The following is a 19,503-nucleotide window of genomic DNA, read 5'->3' on the forward strand; positions in this document are numbered from 1 at the left end:
AATTTAGGTGATAAAGTAACCAAACACACTGAGACTCGTGTGAGGATTAAAGCCTTCAAATCTGGTGCAAATTAATAAAGTTAATAAACTAAGAGACTCAGACCTGCACAAAGACCATCTGAGCTGCTTTTTCAGGTCAAGTGTTTAACCTCTGAGTAAACACCCAGAGCAGCCCTCCCTCTGCTGGACAGACAGATTAGACCCTTTATTTTGATTTTCCAGGGAAAACCAAATCAACTCGGTTTTTCAGTTAAGAGACTGAAGAGAGAAGAGAAATCACGATAGCTGCGTCTCTTACCATCAAAGGAACATCGACAGATGTTTATTAACAAGCTGTATCATAAACAGAGAAAATTATTTTAGGATTTTTGCCGTTTTCAACATATTCGTCGTCTTTTGAAATTCTTGTTTCTTTGACACTTGTTTTTTGTAAAAAATAAATAAATAACCGAAATCCAGCATTTGAAAATCAGAAAATTAGCATGTGTGATTATTTTTGTCATTGACTGGCACCCGCATTCAGCGTGAAGTACAAAGCAGCTGCAAATAAGCTGAAATTATACATCAGAAGACAAACGAGTCAAAGCCTCAGGGCCCCAGCTCTCCAAAATCAGTTTTAGACCCCCTTCATTATCTTGTAATCAAGCTGTCTCAAATCACAGATTATCCTCTTTACAGGAAGCAAAGTATAATAGGCCAAAGCAAAGACAGCGTCACGATAACGAGCGTACAACAGCCGAGAGGAGCGTCTCTGTCGTGCTCTTTAAGAGTCCCTGAGAAGGAAGAAAAGTCCTTTGGGCTTGAAGTATTGTTGTTATTTATTACATTTGTCTGTTTAAACTTTTTAAGGACATCTTCAATCACTTTATAGGTCCCTTACTAGTACTGGTTTGGACCTGCTTCTGTTTCTGAGCTGCTGTAATTCATCACGGCAGAGATTTGACAAGGTGCTGGAAACATCCCTCTCAGGTTTTGATCGATGTTGACATGATGGCTTCACACAGTTGCTGTAAATTCATAAGGAGAATCTCCGGTTCATTTGAAATCACTGTAATGTTATGGGGTGGTGTGTTATCCAGCCAGAAGGAGCCATGGGACACGCGGTCTTAACAGCTGGACGTGTTTAGCAACAACACTGAGGAAGGATGTAGGATTTAAACTATTCTCAGCTGGTACTCAGAAGCCCAGTGTGCTAAAACTACTTGTTGTTCCTAGAGTATTTAAAAGTAGAATGGGAGGCAGAGCCTTCAGTTTTCAGGCCCCTCTTCTGTGGAACCAGCTTCCAGTTTGGATTCAGGAGACAGACACTATCTCTACTTTAAGATTAGGCTTCAAACTTTCCTTTTTGCTAAAGCATATAGTTAGGGCTGGACCAGGTGACCCTGAATCCTCCCTTAGTTATGCTGCAATAGACGTAGGCTGCCGGGGGATTCCCATGATGCATTGAGTTTTTCCTTTCCAGTCACCTTTCTCACTCACTATGTGTTAACAGACCTCTCTGCATTGAATCATATCTGTTATTAACCTCTGTCTCTCTTCCACAGCATGTCTTTATCCTGTCTTCCTTCTCTCACCCCAACCAATCACAGCAGATGGCCCCGCCCCTCCCTGAGCCTGGTTCTGCTGGAGGTTTCTTCCTGTTAAAAGGGAGTTTTTCCTTCCCACTGTCGCCAAAGTGCTTGCTCATAGGGGGTCATATGATTGTTGGGTTTTTCTCTGTATCTATGAAGCGCCTTGAGGCGACTTTTGTTGTGATTTGGCGCTATATAAATAAAATTGAATTAAATTTAATTTAAAAAAAAAAAAATGCCCCACAGTACTAACACCACGAGCAGGGGCCTGAACTGACGACACGAGTAGGATGGATCAGTGCTTTGCATGACCCTACCATATGAATATTGTGTAAATGGTAGCCTCACTCTCCTCTTGTTAGCCGACAGGAGCGGCATCTGGTGTGGTCTTCTGCTGCTTAAGCCCATCGGCTTCACAGTTTAACCATATTGTGTTCAGAGATGCTCTTCTGCATATCTTAAATGTAAGAAGTGGCTATTGAGATTGCTGTTGCCTTTCTAGAGCCATCTACTACCACTGACTGGATACTTTTTCAGACCGTCCCCTGTAAAACCCCAGAGATGGTTGTGCAGAAAAATCCCAGCAGATCAGCAGTTTCTGACACACTTGGACCAGCCCCCCCGTCACCAACAACCGTGAGTGGAATTTAGGATTGTTGTCTAGTTTGATTTTAAAAGGAAAGATTTTTCTTTCTTCATGAGCAGGCTGTGAGTTAAGAAAACCTCTCTGTCGTACAATAACCTGTTAACAGTGTCAAACGGCTGTTTGATGATTTTAATGAAGTCAAATGAAGAACTCAAAGTAAAAGAACCAACACTGAGCTGAATCCTCAAGTCTGTATGTATTGAAATCCTTCCATATTACAGGTATAACGTACAGTACATGTATATTGGTGTACAGACAGGCAATTTAAAAAAGGGGGCTAAAATTATTGAACGATACAAAGAACAGCATATACAAAAGCTTATTTAATGATTCAAGTACCTTTAACTTTATACTTCAGTCCTCTGGAGAATTCAAAAGCATCTGTACAAAATGTACAAGAATTGTATCCCAAGTTTCATCAGCCCCAGGTTTCCTCTGCGATTAACATCTGACTGTATGTCGTGTAACTTCCAAAGTGAAGTGCAGGAGAAGCGAGGAACACAGAAACTAACAGTACAAAACTTCCATCAGTGAAGTTGCAGAAGTCGAATTTGAAGATTCCACTGAACTCACCCGGAGGCGTCTAAACTGGATCCATCAGGTTAATGTCTCAGCTCAACACACGAGAGGACGGAAACAACAAATGTCTCACAGCAGGTGCATTACTCACTAACACATCCGGTTACTCTGCATCGCTCTGAGTTTACAGGTCTGTCATTTTCAAAACATTCCCAAAAACCTGCTAACAAATTTCATTGAAGGGTCGGTGTAGTTTGCTCCTAATTAGCTATGAGAGACGGTGTGCACCATTTACATGTCTGAGTAAACCTCGGCCTCTGTGCTTCAGCGACAGCCGTTCAGTGGATCTATATTTAATCTCGTCTTCTGTATAGTTAGAGGCAGGAAACAGCACAGTGCTGAATTCAGCTGGTCTGAACACGCACACAGCAGATTAATTGGACAGAAAAGCACTGATATTGCTTATAGATTCATCCATGAAATAAGAAGATGCTCATTTTCAGAATTTTTAGTTTTCTGCTGCTTTTTAGTTACGCTGTCAGGGGCAAATGTGTACTTCCCAATGAGTTGCCGAGCGGTTTCTGGCAGTTGTGAGTTGAAATTGACCACAAATGCGTATTATATAAAGTTGCTTTGGTTGCTAGCGGATTGCCACAGTTGTTGAAGTCTGCACAGCAGATGCTAAGTACTTTTGAAGTGGTAGTAAATCTTGAAAAAAGTCTGACCAAAATAATGAAACGATGATAAGTCAGTGGTAAGGCACAACTTCCATATCTAGTTTGTGTCGCACTTTTTCAAGCTTCACTAAAACTCAGCGGTGTTTGCAGATGACTGTACACCGCCCATGCAAACTATAGGCGACAATTGCAATCTACTAGCAACCAAAGCAACTGCAAGGAGCTATCTGATGCCTTTGCGACCGCCAACAGCGACTCGTCAGCCGGTCAGAGAATTCACATTTTTCAGTAACGACCAAACCGAACAGCAACCTTGCACAGAGGAAAAAACAAAGCCAACAGTTGTGCGTTGATTGCACTGAATTTTTTGGTGTCAAAGACCAAGCGTGCAATACCCTCAACCTTTAGGTGACCACGTGGGAGGGAGCGTGTCTCCAAAGAAAGCCGGGACACGGACTGACTGCATTCGCTCTCAGACAGATTGCTGAGAGTTTGCAGATAACTGTTGATACAGTCAGTCTGCACCGGTGAGGGCGACTCATCTGTGATGCACATCTTACAATAGGAAACTTGACTCACCTGGTCTAAACCGGTTGTACCGTGGTTATATTCCTACATCAAAGCAAGGCTGATGAGCACCTGTGTCATTTTGCAGTTAAATTGCCGTCCTGCAGCAACTACATCGTTATTTATGGAAGAATTACTGCTTCAAACGTAAGCGATTTCATGCAACTGCCAACGTGACCTCATTCAATCACAAACTGATATCAGACTGACTCCAGCATCTTCTTCCTGTCCTCAAAGCTACACCTATTTCAAAGGCAACAAGTTTATTGCACACAGTCGCAGCAACGTTTTGGTACAGCCACTGTATTTTGTGTGACTGCAGCATTAGATACGTTACAGACAACTGCTAAGCTATAAAACACATTTTACCGCGCGCTGCTGTCGTCTTATTAAAGGGCTTGTATAACGATCGATAGCCGTCTGGTTTACAACAGCAGGAGGATGTTTTGTTTTTCTGACGAGCTGCTGTGAATGTCGAGCCACTCGACTATGACAGGATTGATCAGCATTAACTGTTTTCTTTTAGTTTTTCATGGATCTACTCTGGGAAAATGCCATTATGATAAAAACAGCGTTACACTGTCACACCGACAAACACCTGGAAAATTATTGACCCATAAAATAAAGCGTTGCCTGTATCTACACAGTGAAATCATCCCAATAATGACCGATGGTTTTTCAAACCACTGCAGGTACTTGTGAGAAATTACATTTCTAAAAAAGAAAAGCATTTAAAAATCAAGTCAAATCAACTATTTAACCTTACATGTGAATTGATTCTGGGTTTGCTGCTGTCAGAGATCACTGTACACTTCAAAGCCACCATCCAAACTGGTAGACGTCTGTGGTGATTTAACATAAAAGCATACGGACACTTATACACTTACTGATGATTCTCTAAAGAAAAACTTACATTAAAAAAATGCTGCAGCTCATTAAAAGAGTCCCAATGAAAAGAAGAAGCAGTTAACAAAAAGCATGAAACAGAGCCTTTAAAAGTCTGCCGTGGGCTTACTTCTGTGCAGCTCTGATGCACCACAACTTTAACTTTATTAAAAAAAAACAATAAGTGTCCTTCACCGTCACAAAGTGTGACAGCAAACATTTAACTCAGTCAAAGTAAGCGACAGCCTTGACGGCATCTTTACATTCAGTCTGAGTGTAATTATCATTGGATTTAAGACTATGTGAATCCTTCCAAAGGCTTTAACACTGTACCATTTACTTACTGTTATACATCCTATTAACATGCACAGTTTAAAAAAAAAAAAAATCCACTGTTGAAGCTCCCCTTCACTTGAACGAAGCACTCGCCTTGGTGAAAACGAACTGATGAAAGGGAGCTTTGGCTACATTAGATACGGTCGCTGGCTTTGATGGGCCGTTTCTGAATGAGTGTGAATGTGAAGTGGACATCATTCCAACTTTTGTTTTTGTGAAAACAGCCCTTCTGACCGTGGGTGGACGGCGCTCTGCAGTGTCACGGCTGCTGTGAGTCGTACTGCTAGTAGCGGTTCAGCTTGTCTGGGTCATTGGAGGCCATGTGGGTGAAATCCTGGAAAATGTCCTGGTACGTTTCGTCTCCTGTAAAAACACGGGGGAGAAAAGACATGAGTAACAAAACTTGTCTTTTTTTATTTTCTTAGGAAACAGTGTAAGACCATAGACTGTATATCAAAGATGGACATTTTGACCTCTTTAAAAAAAAAAAAAAAACAAAAAAAAAAACTAGACAAACAAACAAAAGGATTATAATTTACAAAAATACATCATTTTGTAATTAATAAGATTTAAAACTAGCGACTGAAACCATCAAGTCAATTATCAAGGTCACTTCTGTACAGTCGTGTTTTTTGCAACCAGAGGGGTCGCCCCCTGCTGGTCATTAGAAAGAATGTCAGTTTAAGGTACTTCCACAAAGCAGATGAATTTATGCTTCAGAGTTAAATCTGCACCGCCTTAAGATATGATTATACGGCTCTGAAGTAATGAATCCTTCTTTGAAGACCACTTTAAGTCCACTCCCTGGGGGGGCGCACGTGCAGCTGGTGCACTGTAAAGTCCTTGTTGGTGAGTCTGTGTGGTCACAAAAAACAGACAGAAACGTGGCATCCCCACAGACCCTTGCGGTCCAATCTATATCGCTCAGCGTCTGTGTTAAATCTAGCCGTCAGTAACCTGATGTGCACCTCCAAGAAATGCATCTGTACATCGTGTTAAAGCAGCTGCAACGATATTTATTGGCCTGTTCAGTACAGTAAATTCCTTCTGTGCATTTGCTGCCACTTTTATTTGTTTCTATTGTAGCTGGCACCGTATCTAAAACACAGAGTTACTGTAAAGTAATCACAACATAATCCCCGAGCACAGGTCTGAATACTGGCAATCATGCCGGCCACTTGGTGGGCTTTACAACGATTCACCAAAGTCGTCTAAATCAACCACGAAACCCTACGCTGTAACCTGACGTGCCTCTCCCTAGAAATGCACTGTGATTGGCCCGTTTAGTACCATCCTTCCCTCCTATTCACGTCCAGCTATTTCTTCTGTCGTTGTATCGCAAATCAAATGAAAGAGAAACGATCAATTCAGCAAGAGAATCTTAATTGCCAACGTAGTGGCAACAATGTTACCCCGAACACAGGTGCCACTTAAGTGGTTTTTGTAATTTCCACGTTTGCAGTTCCACTTTCAGCCTCATCATCGGACAGTTATCGCAAAGGTACGGCCAGACGTCTGCGAGCCTGCCTGTTTTTGTGACTCCAGCTGCACAGACTCTACATAGGACTCAGACGTAGACGTTTCAATTAAGCTCACGCTTCACCCAGACAGAATTATGGAAATTATGCACATCTTTTATATACAGTCTATGACAAAAACACTTCATTGTAGATACGTTTAAGAAGGGAAAAAACTGTTTACTGGACTGCTCATAACTTATGTTCACTACAAACTAAAGTATTGACGGGGCTGCATGAAATAATAAATCCTCCATCTCGTATCTTCTGCTGTAGCACAAATGTTTTGTTTCCTGCGTAGAGGCAGGTGTTTAAACAATGTTCACAAATAGCTGAACTTTTCCCCATATTCCCCTTCATATTCATATTCTGCCAAAGTCTTCAATTTGTCAAGACTACAGTGATCATAAACCCCAATGCCCTCATTGTGCAGATGTAAAGCAGGTAAAACATGCACAGAGTTTCATGCAAAGTGGGGAGGGGGCTCATGCAGCGACAGTGTCATCAGTGTCAACAAGAGTGAAAAAGAAAAAATAATTAGCCATACCTGTTAAGAGTGCTGGCGTGGTTGCGAAATATGAAACAGAACAATGTAGAGGGGAGAAAAGAGGCGAAGGACAGAAGAAGCAAAAGGCAAATGTTTGAGGAAACAGTCAGCGAGGCCCTCGTTAGCAACGGGACACGGACTCGGAGAGGAAAGACAGCCCACAGACAGCAAGTTTGTTTCATCAACAACTGTATTGTGTTTAAAGTGCAGGAGTTTATGTACAAAAATACAGTTGTGTTGGCCTCAGCACCCCAAAGAAAGAGAGAAAAGAAGAAAGGCACAAACTCTGGGGAGGAGAGTGAGAAAAGCAAAATACAAAAAGTGACAGAACAGATTTACATAAAAGAGAACGTGAGAGTGTGTTAGGAGGAAGAGAAGAAAATTCCACCTTAATCAGATCAGTGGTTCTCAGTCGGTTTTAAGGGTAAATTTCTTGTTTTGGGGGGTTTTAAGAACACGACATGATGTTGTAAAAGAATAGTATTTAAAAACATCGTAAAATTATTTTAAAAAATCATTTAAATGCCAAGAAATATTAAACCGAGAACCACGGCTCTGCACTTCAAACACTCGAGTCAAGAGAACTTCTTTTAAAGAGAAAAGAAAAGGAACAGAGGACTAATGAGGTCACCTCTCCCTCACATTCATTAACCCTGAATATCCCTCATCACTCTCAGCACTCATCAGCTGATTGGAGGGTGCTGATGAAGAGGCGCTGGAGTACCAAACATGTTTTTAAATCTCCTTTTCTGCTCAACACAAACATCCTCTCACAATCACTGCTAACAAACCTGCTGCTGACCTGTTCGGCATCAGCAGCAGTTTCTAAACCAGTCTCTATCAATAACCATTAAATAAACAACAACAAGACAAAAGAACTTCTAGTTATTTGTTGTAAGGTCCAAACAGTTACTAACAGTGCATCTTCCTCCAGCTGTGCATTTCGCCCTTAGTGTAAACGCTCCGTTCTTCGAGAAGAAATGAGCTCAGCCCTCCTCTTCCTGTGTGTCAGCACACACAAATGAATAAATCCTTTTGCTCCACAATCGCACACAAACATTTCATAGAGAACTACTAAACACCAGATCTCTAACATCCAGGGACATCCACACAAATCAGCGATTAGAAACGTTGCATTGACGCTCTGCCTGCAGCAGGGGGCGCTGCTCTGTCAGTGACCGTTTCATCAAAGTGCTTTGGCGCCCTCCGAGCAGTCGGGGCAACATGAGAGAGACGATGTGGGATGAAACTGGGGTACAGTTCAATCATTCATTGCCTGTCAGCAAACCTCACCCTCCTCTCCGTCTACATTCGTTTTGAAAACCTAGATTGTTTTTCAATTTCTTTGCTTGTTTTTTTTTTTAAATAATAAAGCTCCCATAATGATTAACGTGAATATAAGCCAGAACAAGCAGGCGATCAAAAGCTATACATGGTTACATGTGGATACGTTTCTAGACTATTGCACTATTGCTGCTTGAGATGTACCACCTTCAAATCCACTAACATTCAGGACGATTAGTGCAAGGGCTCTAAAAGTCCTTTTGTCTTACAATTCTGGATTTCCCATGATTATGGGCAATGAGCAAGCACACTACAACCAAGACACTCAAAAGAAAAGTATGCGAACACAAGAGTCCTCATGGCACTTACTGCTGTGCAACCAGAGTCACTCTAAAAACATCATTTACAGCATGTACAGTAAGAATACCTAGACTTACTAGAGTTATCTCTATAAAAGAAAACTGCTCTAAAAACATCTGTCATGTAACACCAGAAAGATGCGTCATTAAATAAGTAAACAGGACTTGACAAGCAGTTAAGACTTCAAATAAGAACCATACAGTCATGGGAAAAGGTACAGCAGTTGCATAACCATTAACAGGAAGGTGCATAAATGACTTCTGAAAGGTCAGTTGAAAGGAAAAAGATTACAGACACGCCTCTCACGACGATTTTAAAAAGCATCATTCAAAAAGTCTTGATTATTGCCAGATACTGTAGTAGAGACTGCCCTCCCTCTGAGGTCTGAGTGTCACTGGATACTGGTGGCAGTTACTGGGCAGATTTTTTTATTTTTTTATTTATATATATATATATATTTTTTTTTTGCAAAGATACTGTGACTGCTGGCAGAAACACAACAGGAATTTAAAAATAACAATTACTTTAATCAAAACAAAACAAAAACCTACCTTCTAATCACCTCTAAAACCGAGGAAAAATATTTTTGTGCTATCAGTAACTTGACATGAGTAACAGTCACTTAAATGGAAAAGGTGGCTGTTCCAGTTTGGAACAAAAACTCTAATACTGCCCAGAGTCGATGGCTTTAACCCTGCCGCTGAGCGACAAGGTGCAGAGCTGGTGGAGCACCTGGCAGGAAGTTGTAACAGCAGGACACACGAGCACAGCTGGCAGAGTTAGGCTCAGCTCACTTAAATAGGCCAGTGGATTAAATTCCTCTCAATAAAGAAATCGCCCAAATTTTTAACAATACCCCTGAGAATGGATGATTGGGGGCGGTGCTCTTTTAAGTCAGCTGACCCCAACTCCGACACTTTATGTTTCCTAGGCGTCGTTGGCTCAACACGCAGCGGCTGGTTATTCAGATTCATCCAGCTGCAAGCTAATAAACTCCTGCATGCACTTCCTGTACTGCATCTCGGTGGGGCTGTTGGAGTTATATTGACCTGACTGGCTGTAGGGCCCCTCCGCCTCCCGCATCTCCTCGTTCATCTTGGCTAGTCGCAACCTGGGGAGCGAATAAAGAAACAGGGAATTAAAGGTAACAGCACATTTCAATCCACTCTGTAATCTAAGATTAGTACCACGACACTCACAGGGTGACAATGTCTGCGTTGGCCGCCTCCACCGCTATGGACAGCGGTGTTTTCTCCTCAATGTCTGCAGCGTTTTGATTCGCTCCTCGTTTCAAGAATAAACACACTTGCCTGCAACGGAAATGCAAGTTGTTTTTTTGAGTGTAAAACATAATCCGCGTTGCATTTGTAGTAATAAAGGTGGGGAGAAGTGGAAACAAACCCCGTGTGTCCCAGCATGGTGGCATGATGGAGGGGTCCTCGGCCCTGAGCGTCCTGTTGGTTCACATTCGCTGCATTTTGGAGCAGAAACTCACAGGTGACCAGAGACCCCTGAAATTTACAGGTGTTTATAATGACACATGCCTTTCTTTCAAGAAGCACAACACATTAGGTCTGGATTTGTTTTAATTCACACACTATGCTTTTAACAGGTAAATATGGAGGAGTATAGATATTAGTATCTGCAAATGTCTCAAACCCAAACTAAAGGACAGCTGGATTAAACTAAACAGGTGTGATATCGTTTCCATGAAGTCAAATGCTCGAGTAAATAAGAACGTCTCTGTAATTTTTAGAGTATCTTTAGATAATACTGGCGTTCATCACTGCTACCCTGCAGGCTCCTAGTCGATGCATGTATGGCATTAATATCCAACTTCTAGGTGGCTTCCTTCTTGAGTTATCGTACAAGATATTCATAAAGCTTGACCTTAAGATCGATGTTCAGTGAGATTCTAACTCCTCACAGATTATTAAGTAGATATTTAGTAAATCGCAACCCCCAATCCCGCCCACTCTGCAGGCAGAGGAGCCTTTTACGACCGAGAGGAAAAAGCTACGAGTTTATTATTTGGCTGAAACTTGACGCAGACATCGAAGACAGGCAACACCTTATTTCATCCACCTGTGTGACATAAAACTGGTGAAAAGGTTTTAAATCTGCCGACCACTGAGTTTAGCGATGTATGGTACCAAGCTGAATTACTGTAGCCATACTGACCCCCTGCACTGCCATGATCAGCGGGGTCCTCTTTTCCTCCTCCGTATTGACCCAGTTGACCTCGGCTCCGTGGGCTAGCGCCTCTGCCATGTCCGGCAGGCTGCGGGCGCAGGACGCCCAGTAGAGCTGAAGACCCGGGCTGTACTCCTTGGGTTCATAGAAAACCATCTCCTTACAGGGTGACGGAGGAGGCAGTGTGGCGGGCATGGGCATGGGTGGAGTCTCAGCGGGTTCTGAAAATGAGAAGATGGGTGTGAGCGAAGTCAAAGTAATTTTCCTTCTAACTGAAAAATACTATACCTTCTACAACGCAAAGCATGTATGATTGCATAATGCCCTATTTCTCTCTCAGAATCTCAGCGTCTCAGCACAGAAGAGAGCAGAGGTGAGTGCGTCTTACCTGCATCTGCCAGGCTGTCATTGGAGGGGGTGGTGGCCAGCATCTCCCTGCTCCCATCAGCACTGTTCTGGATGCCGCTGTCTGCACTTTTTACTGTAAAACAGAGTCTGAGTCACTGCTTGTAGAAGAACGTGAAGATATTTGCTGAGCGTATGAAATAAAAGGAGCACTCTGCTGCTGCTGCTTGTTTCTGGCAGTGGAAAGTAACTCTTATCAGAGCTTGTTTGTAGCCAATCAATGTGTTCGGCCTCTCAAACTTATTTCAGCCTGATTAACAGAAACAGCAGGTGTTCCTAATATTTTTTACTCAAGGTGCCGACAGTGTGGGAAGAGAAAGAGAACCGGATGACAGATCCCCGCCTTCACCTTAAATTCCAGGTCCCTAAAAACCAAAAATATGACACAGATATATGCGAAAATACCAACACACTAAACAAAACCATGTGTGAGAAACACTCCCCACCCCTCAGTCCAAAAGAAAAAATGCAATACGGAAAACGTGACTGGATGGCTCATTAGCACGGTCCGTATGAAGAAGGAAATGAGGAGGATGAAGAGTTGTTAGTCCTCAGCCCAACGCCGTGACTTCAAATGGACACAGGGGATGGAAAGCAAGCGAAACACTAAGCATTCAGTACTTACTGCTCCTGAGCTTGGAGGAGGTGTCAAAGTAGGAGAAGAGCGAGTCAAGCTCGTCAGGACAGAAGAGAGAGTCCCGGCGGGCCTCGGCGCCACTGGCAGCAGCTACGCAAGGGATGATGGGAGTTTGGAGAGCGAAGGGTGTAAATTGAGTGGCAGGGTGGGGTTATAGGGAGAGGCAGTCAGGGCAGGGGTTAGTTCGGAAGCACAGAACAGCCAGAGGGGGAGGAAAGGACAGAGAGATTTAGGGAAAGGGGAAAAGCAGGGTGGAAGCACAGACAGTTAGACTACTGGCTCGGCTGACGCTGGAAGAGACAGACTCTACGGAAAGCAATGGGAGGCAAAGAGAGCAGAGACATACGCTATTCACAAAGAACATGCAGTATGCCGATGGGTGGACACTTCTTCATGGTAGGAAGCGTCGCACGAGCAAATCCTTCTTCGTGTGATGTATTTATTTAGTTTGTTTGTTTTTACTGGAGAAAGTTCTGATTCTGAGGGAGAAACAACCAAACTCTGAAATCAGATTAATTAATTTTGTTTGGGTGCTCTAAAAAGAAACAAATTAAAACATAAAGATACATTTAAATGAAAAAGAAAACAACAACATGTAAAAAAAAAAAAAAAGTATAAAAAAATATTACAAAATATGTTTTGGAGGCAATGACCCACTAACAGTTCGAATCCCGAGGCTTGCAGCGAAGCTAACTGTCGGTTTAAAGCTGTGTTTCTCATTTACTTTGAACTGACCTGACTGCCCTGAAGCATTCGAACCAGGTCGAAGTTTTGGTGTGGGTGGAGGCGCTTTTGGTGGCATGTGCTCAGAGTTGCCGCTCAGCCTCTTCTCCTGTTTGCTCAGAGAGACCACTTTGCTGCGAAGCTCCTCGTCTGACGGCCGGCGTACAAATCGACGATCCACATACTTGGCTTTGATGTAGGCCTCGACCTCGTGCCTGTGAGCGAACCAGAAAAACATTTCATTTATGAATGAAGTGAAAATGAAAGTTGGCCGTCAGTGAGTCATAAGTACAATTTACTAGGAAACAAAATAGGTTACAAAAGCAATTTTTTGGTCTGAAATTACAAGCATGCTCTCTTGTAACTCGGTACCTCGGATCTCCCGGCTGTGGTTTTCTTGCTCCAAGCTCCTCTCGCCGAGCTTCATAGATCTGGTTGATTACTTTGTTGCCCAGTTCACACATTAACTGGAAAACATGTAGATTAACATCAGTGGACTGATGTTACTCCAGCCATATGTTACTCTTCCTGATCCTTAATGGATCTTATTAAAAGGCAGAGTGATAACAAAATAAAAACTGTGTGTGTAACCAAGGCAGACCATTCATGTGCATTTGTTTGTAAACCTTCTTCTTACTCACCTTTAGCAGTTCTGGTTCCCAAGTGTCCAAAGTCAAAGAACGAACCTTGGAGAAATGCACTCCCAGACTCCTGTAGGTGGCAGAAGCAGGAAAAAAAGCAAGACAGTGTCAGCTCTGTGTGCTTTAAATTGTGAAAGCGATAAAATGTTTTTGTTTTAGCTTCGTGGTGAAAACTGTGGTCTCACATGTTCACTCACAAAAACCCATGCACAGTATGGAGAGAACAGATTTACAGACAACACAGTCCCACTGTCTGTGAAATATACAAATGCACGTAGTGGGAAAGGAAAAAATTGTTTTTGATGTGTCCTCTAACAATCTTACTAAATTCACACAAATCAGGAAAATTGCAAAAAGGCCCAGTGTATTTTTGGGTTGGTATCCTTGATGATCAATGCTGTACCGTGAAAGCGTGGGAAGCGACCTGACGCTTTTTATCTATATTAAACTTTAATTACATTTACCCAGGAAAATAATTAAAGGTTATCACAACATCTCAGTTCACACACCAGTGAGTTTACAGTTCAGAAACCCCTGAAGACATCTGTGATCCCGGAGGATTTTATATACTGGAGCCAACATACTTTGCATAACTTCTAGTTTTCACAGACCTAACATGAACTCTTAATGAACTGCATTCCTGCAGTGTGGTAGACAAATAAATAAAATGTTCCAGAAATGTCCAGGTTTTCTTCTTTTTTAACTTCTTTAAATTTTCTAAGCAATTAAAAGTTGGTTACTTAAGAATTTGATATTTTCCTTTAATCCTTTGTTATGTTTGCTTCATCTTTATGTAAGAAGTTGCTCACAGCAATAATCAAAGAGCTGTTATATGGATTTGCTTATGAAAATATAGCATTGTACCTGTGGATGCCAGAGCACTGTATACACAGGGTGATGCCCAGGTTGATGCTGGCCCAGCGGGGCTCCGGCTGCCCACAGTCGCAGCAGCAAACATTGCCTGGGATGGCCAGGACTTTCTGCAGGGCACTCTCTCCTTTCAGTGATCTCTCCTTTGGCTCCCCTCCAGAGTCCAGGCTCCCTGTTGATGTGGACGACTTCCTATCCAGCTTCTGACAGGAAAGAAACAGGGAAGGCGCACAGACAAAAATAAAGGACAAAGCAGACGTATTAAAATGAGTAAATAGAAACTGATCATCAGGGAAAAAATGCAAGAAGCAAACAGTCAATGAAAAACTCTGTTATTTGCATAAATCTACACAAATAAGTGTTGCAAAATTAACAGAAATCCTGCCACATTAGTTTTGAGTCAAAAGACTTTGTATCTTGGCTTTCTGGTGTATGTGTGGGTTTTTACCTCGCTGTCATCTCCCTTGTCGCGGAAGGCGGTGGCGATGCTGTTCTGGACAGCTTTGATCCAAGCCTGTCGCAGCTTCTCGGAGTCTGCCTGCATCATACAGCTCCTGTGGGGGCAGACAAGCGTCACACAGCTGCTGTCAGCTCAGAGCAGGAGTGTCGGCACCAGAAGGCGGGTAGGCTGGTGCTCCACCTTGCCACCTTTTTAAAAATACTCATGTGCTCATTAAGCTGACAGAGGGCGTAACGTCACTGACTCAAACCTACTTGGTGGGTGACACGACTTCAAAACAGAAGCGACGCTCTATGTCCTCGCAGTGCTTGACTGTGCATAGCCTCAGGTCTTCTACCACCACTGTAGGGTTGTCCTGCAGGCACAGCAGAGGGACTTACATCCAGCAACAGGCGCCCACTTCTTTTACCACAAAGGTTATTGTTCGCAGAACTATATTGTCCAGTTTCCTTAACATTTTTATTAAGTTGGTAGTGACAAGTTCTGTCGCACTAATAATAATTACAGTTGGGGTTATTTTGTTGTAGCATGATGCAAAGCGCAGAGTATGTAACAAAGCCCCAACTGCTCTTGCTCTTTTGACTTTGGTACTATAATCTGGGACAAAACTAAATGTTAGGCCTCTGTGACACAAGCCTCGAGGCCGGTCGGCAAACACCTGGCAACCACAGGTTGCTAAGGACAAATGTGCTGATTGGAGAGTGGTTGCTGGCAGTCACCAGGTGAAAACAGCTGCATGGAGGTATATGGTGCTGCGCTGAAACCTTCCTTGCAATTGCCTTGGTAGCTAGCACACTGACCTGTCTGCACACATGCACCAACTCTTCACTGAGCAGCAGTGAAACTTTGAGACTGTAAGCCTTCAAAATAAAAGTTGTGTCTCACAGCTGCACCCAGCATGTTTACAGAAGCACGACTCTTCCTCGGTTTGCTAAAGCTCAGTGACTAGTTTTTGGTGCAGCACCCTCTTTCTGATCAATTTCATTAGCAACATCCAGCAACCGCTCTCCAACTGGTCATTGAAAAGATTTTTTTCCCTAGCAACCTGTGGTTGCAGACTTGTCTCTAAACCTGTGTGGTTGGAGGGTTTTTAAATTCTGACAAGGATAAATGTACATAAAGTAGAGATTCATTAAAAAAAAAAACAACTAAACTTTTCCAGTATATAAGAGGACTTTATTGTGAGCTCTTTCTATCAAACACACAGAAACCAGGGGCACAGCTGTGCCGTCCAGTTAAAAATACACAGAGAGATGTTTGCGCTGGAAGTCAAACGCGTGCATGACTGTCATGGTGGCCGTGCAGAAAGTCACTTGACATACCTTAAATTTCTTCTGGTAAACCAGCTGATTGTTTTGGATGGTGAACCAGCGCCTGAAAGGAGATCACAAGTTTATTAGAAGATAAAGTCACATGCAAGTGATGCTCCTAAAATAAGACGCTTTGATATCTTCTGATGTGGATGAGAGAGAGTAATCCTAAGGCATTTGAACACAACACACACAAAGACAAACTATGGTGTTCTGCAAAAGTATATGTTGGTTTGATTCATAACATGTTTATATCCACTTGGGGGAAAAATGGTCAAGAGGAAGCAAAAACTTGAGTCTGTATGTTCTCGATTTCATTTGTGTTGATTTACAGGAATTAAAACACAAAGATGACAAGATGAATGGAAATTCTTCCAAATTATTAACACTTCCTGTGAATCTTAGCTAGCTTTACTCTGCGTCTGTGATTAATAATCATTCTTAAAATGCACTTGAAGCTTTTCCTAGGATATCAAAGTATATAAAACTCTGCAATCAGTCCAAAGGAACCACTTCAAAATAAACTCTATACATTATACCTATTCCATGTCTTGAAGGCATTGCTGGCCCTCTTAAACAGATAACCCTCCATGGCGATGCCGTTGTCTGTATCCACATTGTACTCCAGCTTTGTGTCGTCATTCGAGAAATCCTGAAAAATAATAAGGAAGGAAGAGAGGAAAGCAAACAACAACTGAATTAAAACAGGAAAAAACACATTAAATCTTCTGATGCTGGTGAGTTTCTCTTGTTTGTCTATATCAGGGTTTATCTGTATAAGCTAAGTGAGTGTCACGGCCCCGCTGACCTGACTGACGATTCGCGAACCAGGAAAGACAAACAGCAGCCACAGCGTACGAGCACAGGCCAATAATCTATAGCTACCAATGCAATGTAATGTAATGCTTGAGAAAGAAACCTAAGTGAAAAAAAAGTGTGTCGAGATACACCGTATTTGTTAACAATTAACAAAAATCCAGCAACAAGGCAAACCAACATTTGTTATTTAAAATACTGGAGACACGTAGAAGTATACAAAGCAATAAACGTGGTGTTATGAAGCTTTTATTGCATAGCTTCTTACAGCACTAGTGACGCACTGCTCTTCAACGTGTAACGCAGGAAAAAAAAAACAACCTGTCATGCATCCCATCTCTGATTGACTCTCAGTCGTACGTGTTGTCATGTGACTGCCCTCTCAGTCTGGCTTTAACTACCAGAGCAGCTGCCACACTCCTAACACCCTCCCAGCTTTCTCAGCTTCAGGTGACACCGGACACCAGAAGCATGCGCGTGCGTGCATGTGTGTGTGTGCATGTGTGTGTGTGCATGTGTGTGTGCGTGTGTGGACTCATTTTACATCAGGTGTCACCGTCTCCAAAATCAATTACAGCTCGATACATCAAGATCTGTTACTGTGGCGAGCTGGGGACTCATCCTCTCTGTTGTCCTTCTAGAAAGATCCACAGTCTTTTTTGTAACTCAGACTTGACTCGTTCAACCTGCATTAGAAAAGCAGTGATCGGCTCTCAAGCTAGTTGAAGCTGGTGGAAATAAAGTGCTGGTCACAGTCTTTCTTATCTGCTTTGGAAGTATATGTATATACACACATACATATATACATACATACATATTAGTAAAATAAATAAATAAATAAATAAATAAATAAATAAAATAATCTGGATTCTTTTCAAGGAACATCTGGGATTTTCAGGAGCAAACACTGAATGATCCACGAGTCTCTCATGGTAACTTCCTGAATGTACAACCCCTGTTACAGCCCAGAGATGTAGATGTAACCCATGAAAAATATGTCCTATTCCATGTTGTACCGAAAGGATATGCACACATGCACACACACAAACACACTGGCAAGCACAATTTTCCAGCACGACATACACTGGAATGAGTCGAGTTATTTTTGTGCACAAGGGGAACAAAACGTGTCTGCGTTTAGTTTCTGACTAGGGACACAATGGAAAGTCCAGGCATTAATAAATCCCCGTCTTCCTGAAGGTGGGACAAAATTTAAGTCCCATAACTTTTAACAATTATTCTTTAAACTTCAAACACTAGAAATAGCGGCCCCTAATTTCAGCTTGATGTGTGGTGGCCGTCACCCATACATCAAACAAATGCTACAAATGTTACTATTAAAGAATGACAGAGTTTCAGCTGCTGCTGTCACGTGAAAAAACTTTCCAGTTCTTGGTTTCAACTACTGGTTGAGAAACCTGACGTGACCACTTCAGCTTGGGAAAGTATCGTCAAACCCATGACATAAACCTAAAAACAGGTAGTGGCTGAAACAAAGCTCATAGGGGCTTGTTCTTAGTTCCTGATTTTAAATATATTATCTAAGAAGTAAAGAAAAAAAAAAGTTATGAAAAACCGCAAAACAAAACAAATATGTAGAAAAGAAAAAACCCCGGCATTAAACCAGAAGACTTCAGTGACGCAGACACTGACAATAACGATGACACATCAGAATGAAACGAGCTGCATTAGCAACACTAATGCATGTGCTGCACTTCAGAGTAAGAAAACAGACAGAGATGCAGATAACTGCACAAACACTGTAATGAGGTCCTGCAACGCATGCAGGGGAGGAGATGAAAGGCCGAGAATCGATGCATTGACTCTACGTACAGAGGTCGACCTCCAAGCGCAAAAGTTGCTGTAGTCTGGTAAAAAGTGGAGCTCTGTCACCTCCTAAAACACCACACACAAACACACAGCGAGAGAACGACACACAGAGAGAAGAACATTGCTTTTGCTAACGCTAACACAGAAGAATCGGTCACGGATGTAAGTGTAAGAAGCCACAGACACAAACACATGCTTTACAAGTTCTTATCGGATGCACTCACCAGATACCAAACGTAGTGAAAGCGACTGAAAATCCTCATTTTCCCCAGATTATTGCACACAAATCAATTTGAATGTGTGTTTGCTTACGCGCGTCTCTGTGCAGCATCCCAACAACAGAAGCTACCTGAAGCAGTGTGGCCTGTCTCGTCAACAAACCCTCGCCACCTCCTCTCCTGTGGCTGTGCGTCTATCAAAACCTCCGTCACAGCCTCTGCTGCTCCTCCTTTAAGTGAAGGTCACCAGTGTGTCTGTGTGTGTCTGTGTGTGTGGCTCTTGTGACTGCTGGGTTAGAATAATCAAGTGGACCACGCAGAGGAGTTCGAGCATCAAACATTTATAGTGACTACAGTTTAACACTCAGTGCGCTCAGCTTTTCCCCTCGCTCTCTCATCTCCCTTGGGTGTGTGTAAATAAAGTAGCCAGTCTTTCAGGCAAACTGAATATCTGTAGCATTTGACCCTTTAACATGAACTGCAACCAATAA

General features: G+C 42.4%; 1 protein-coding gene across 2 annotated transcripts in view; it reads right to left on the bottom strand.

Annotated features, from left to right (window-relative positions):
* Positions 1 to 2,331: 2,331 nt before the first annotated feature.
* The window catches only part of LOC102296768 (arf-GAP with coiled-coil, ANK repeat and PH domain-containing protein 2), a 49,817-nt gene continuing 32,645 nt past the window's right edge, over positions 2,332 to 19,503 (bottom strand). Inside the window, exons 11-26 of one of the 2 annotated variants that reach the window (XM_014333189.2) lie at positions 18,798 to 18,860; positions 16,688 to 16,800; positions 16,161 to 16,212; positions 15,093 to 15,193; positions 14,827 to 14,932; positions 14,373 to 14,581; positions 13,509 to 13,578; positions 13,240 to 13,334; positions 12,880 to 13,082; positions 12,133 to 12,234; positions 11,491 to 11,583; positions 11,091 to 11,323; positions 10,311 to 10,420; positions 10,109 to 10,219; positions 9,959 to 10,020; positions 2,332 to 5,564 (exon numbers count right to left, since the gene is read on the bottom strand). In XM_014333189.2, the coding sequence (XP_014188675.1) occupies positions 5,485 to 5,564; positions 9,959 to 10,020; positions 10,109 to 10,219; positions 10,311 to 10,420; positions 11,091 to 11,323; positions 11,491 to 11,583; positions 12,133 to 12,234; positions 12,880 to 13,082; positions 13,240 to 13,334; positions 13,509 to 13,578; positions 14,373 to 14,581; positions 14,827 to 14,932; positions 15,093 to 15,193; positions 16,161 to 16,212; positions 16,688 to 16,800; positions 18,798 to 18,860 (1,803 nt within the window). In that variant the 3' untranslated portion in view covers positions 2,332 to 5,484. The other variant, XM_014333188.2, reaches the window with a different exon arrangement.

Source organism: Haplochromis burtoni, unplaced genomic scaffold (genome assembly GCF_018398535.1).
Source record: "Haplochromis burtoni strain Fernald_Lab_line unplaced genomic scaffold, NCSU_Asbu1 Contig_5, whole genome shotgun sequence".
NCBI lineage: Eukaryota > Metazoa > Chordata > Actinopteri > Cichliformes > Cichlidae > Haplochromis > Haplochromis burtoni.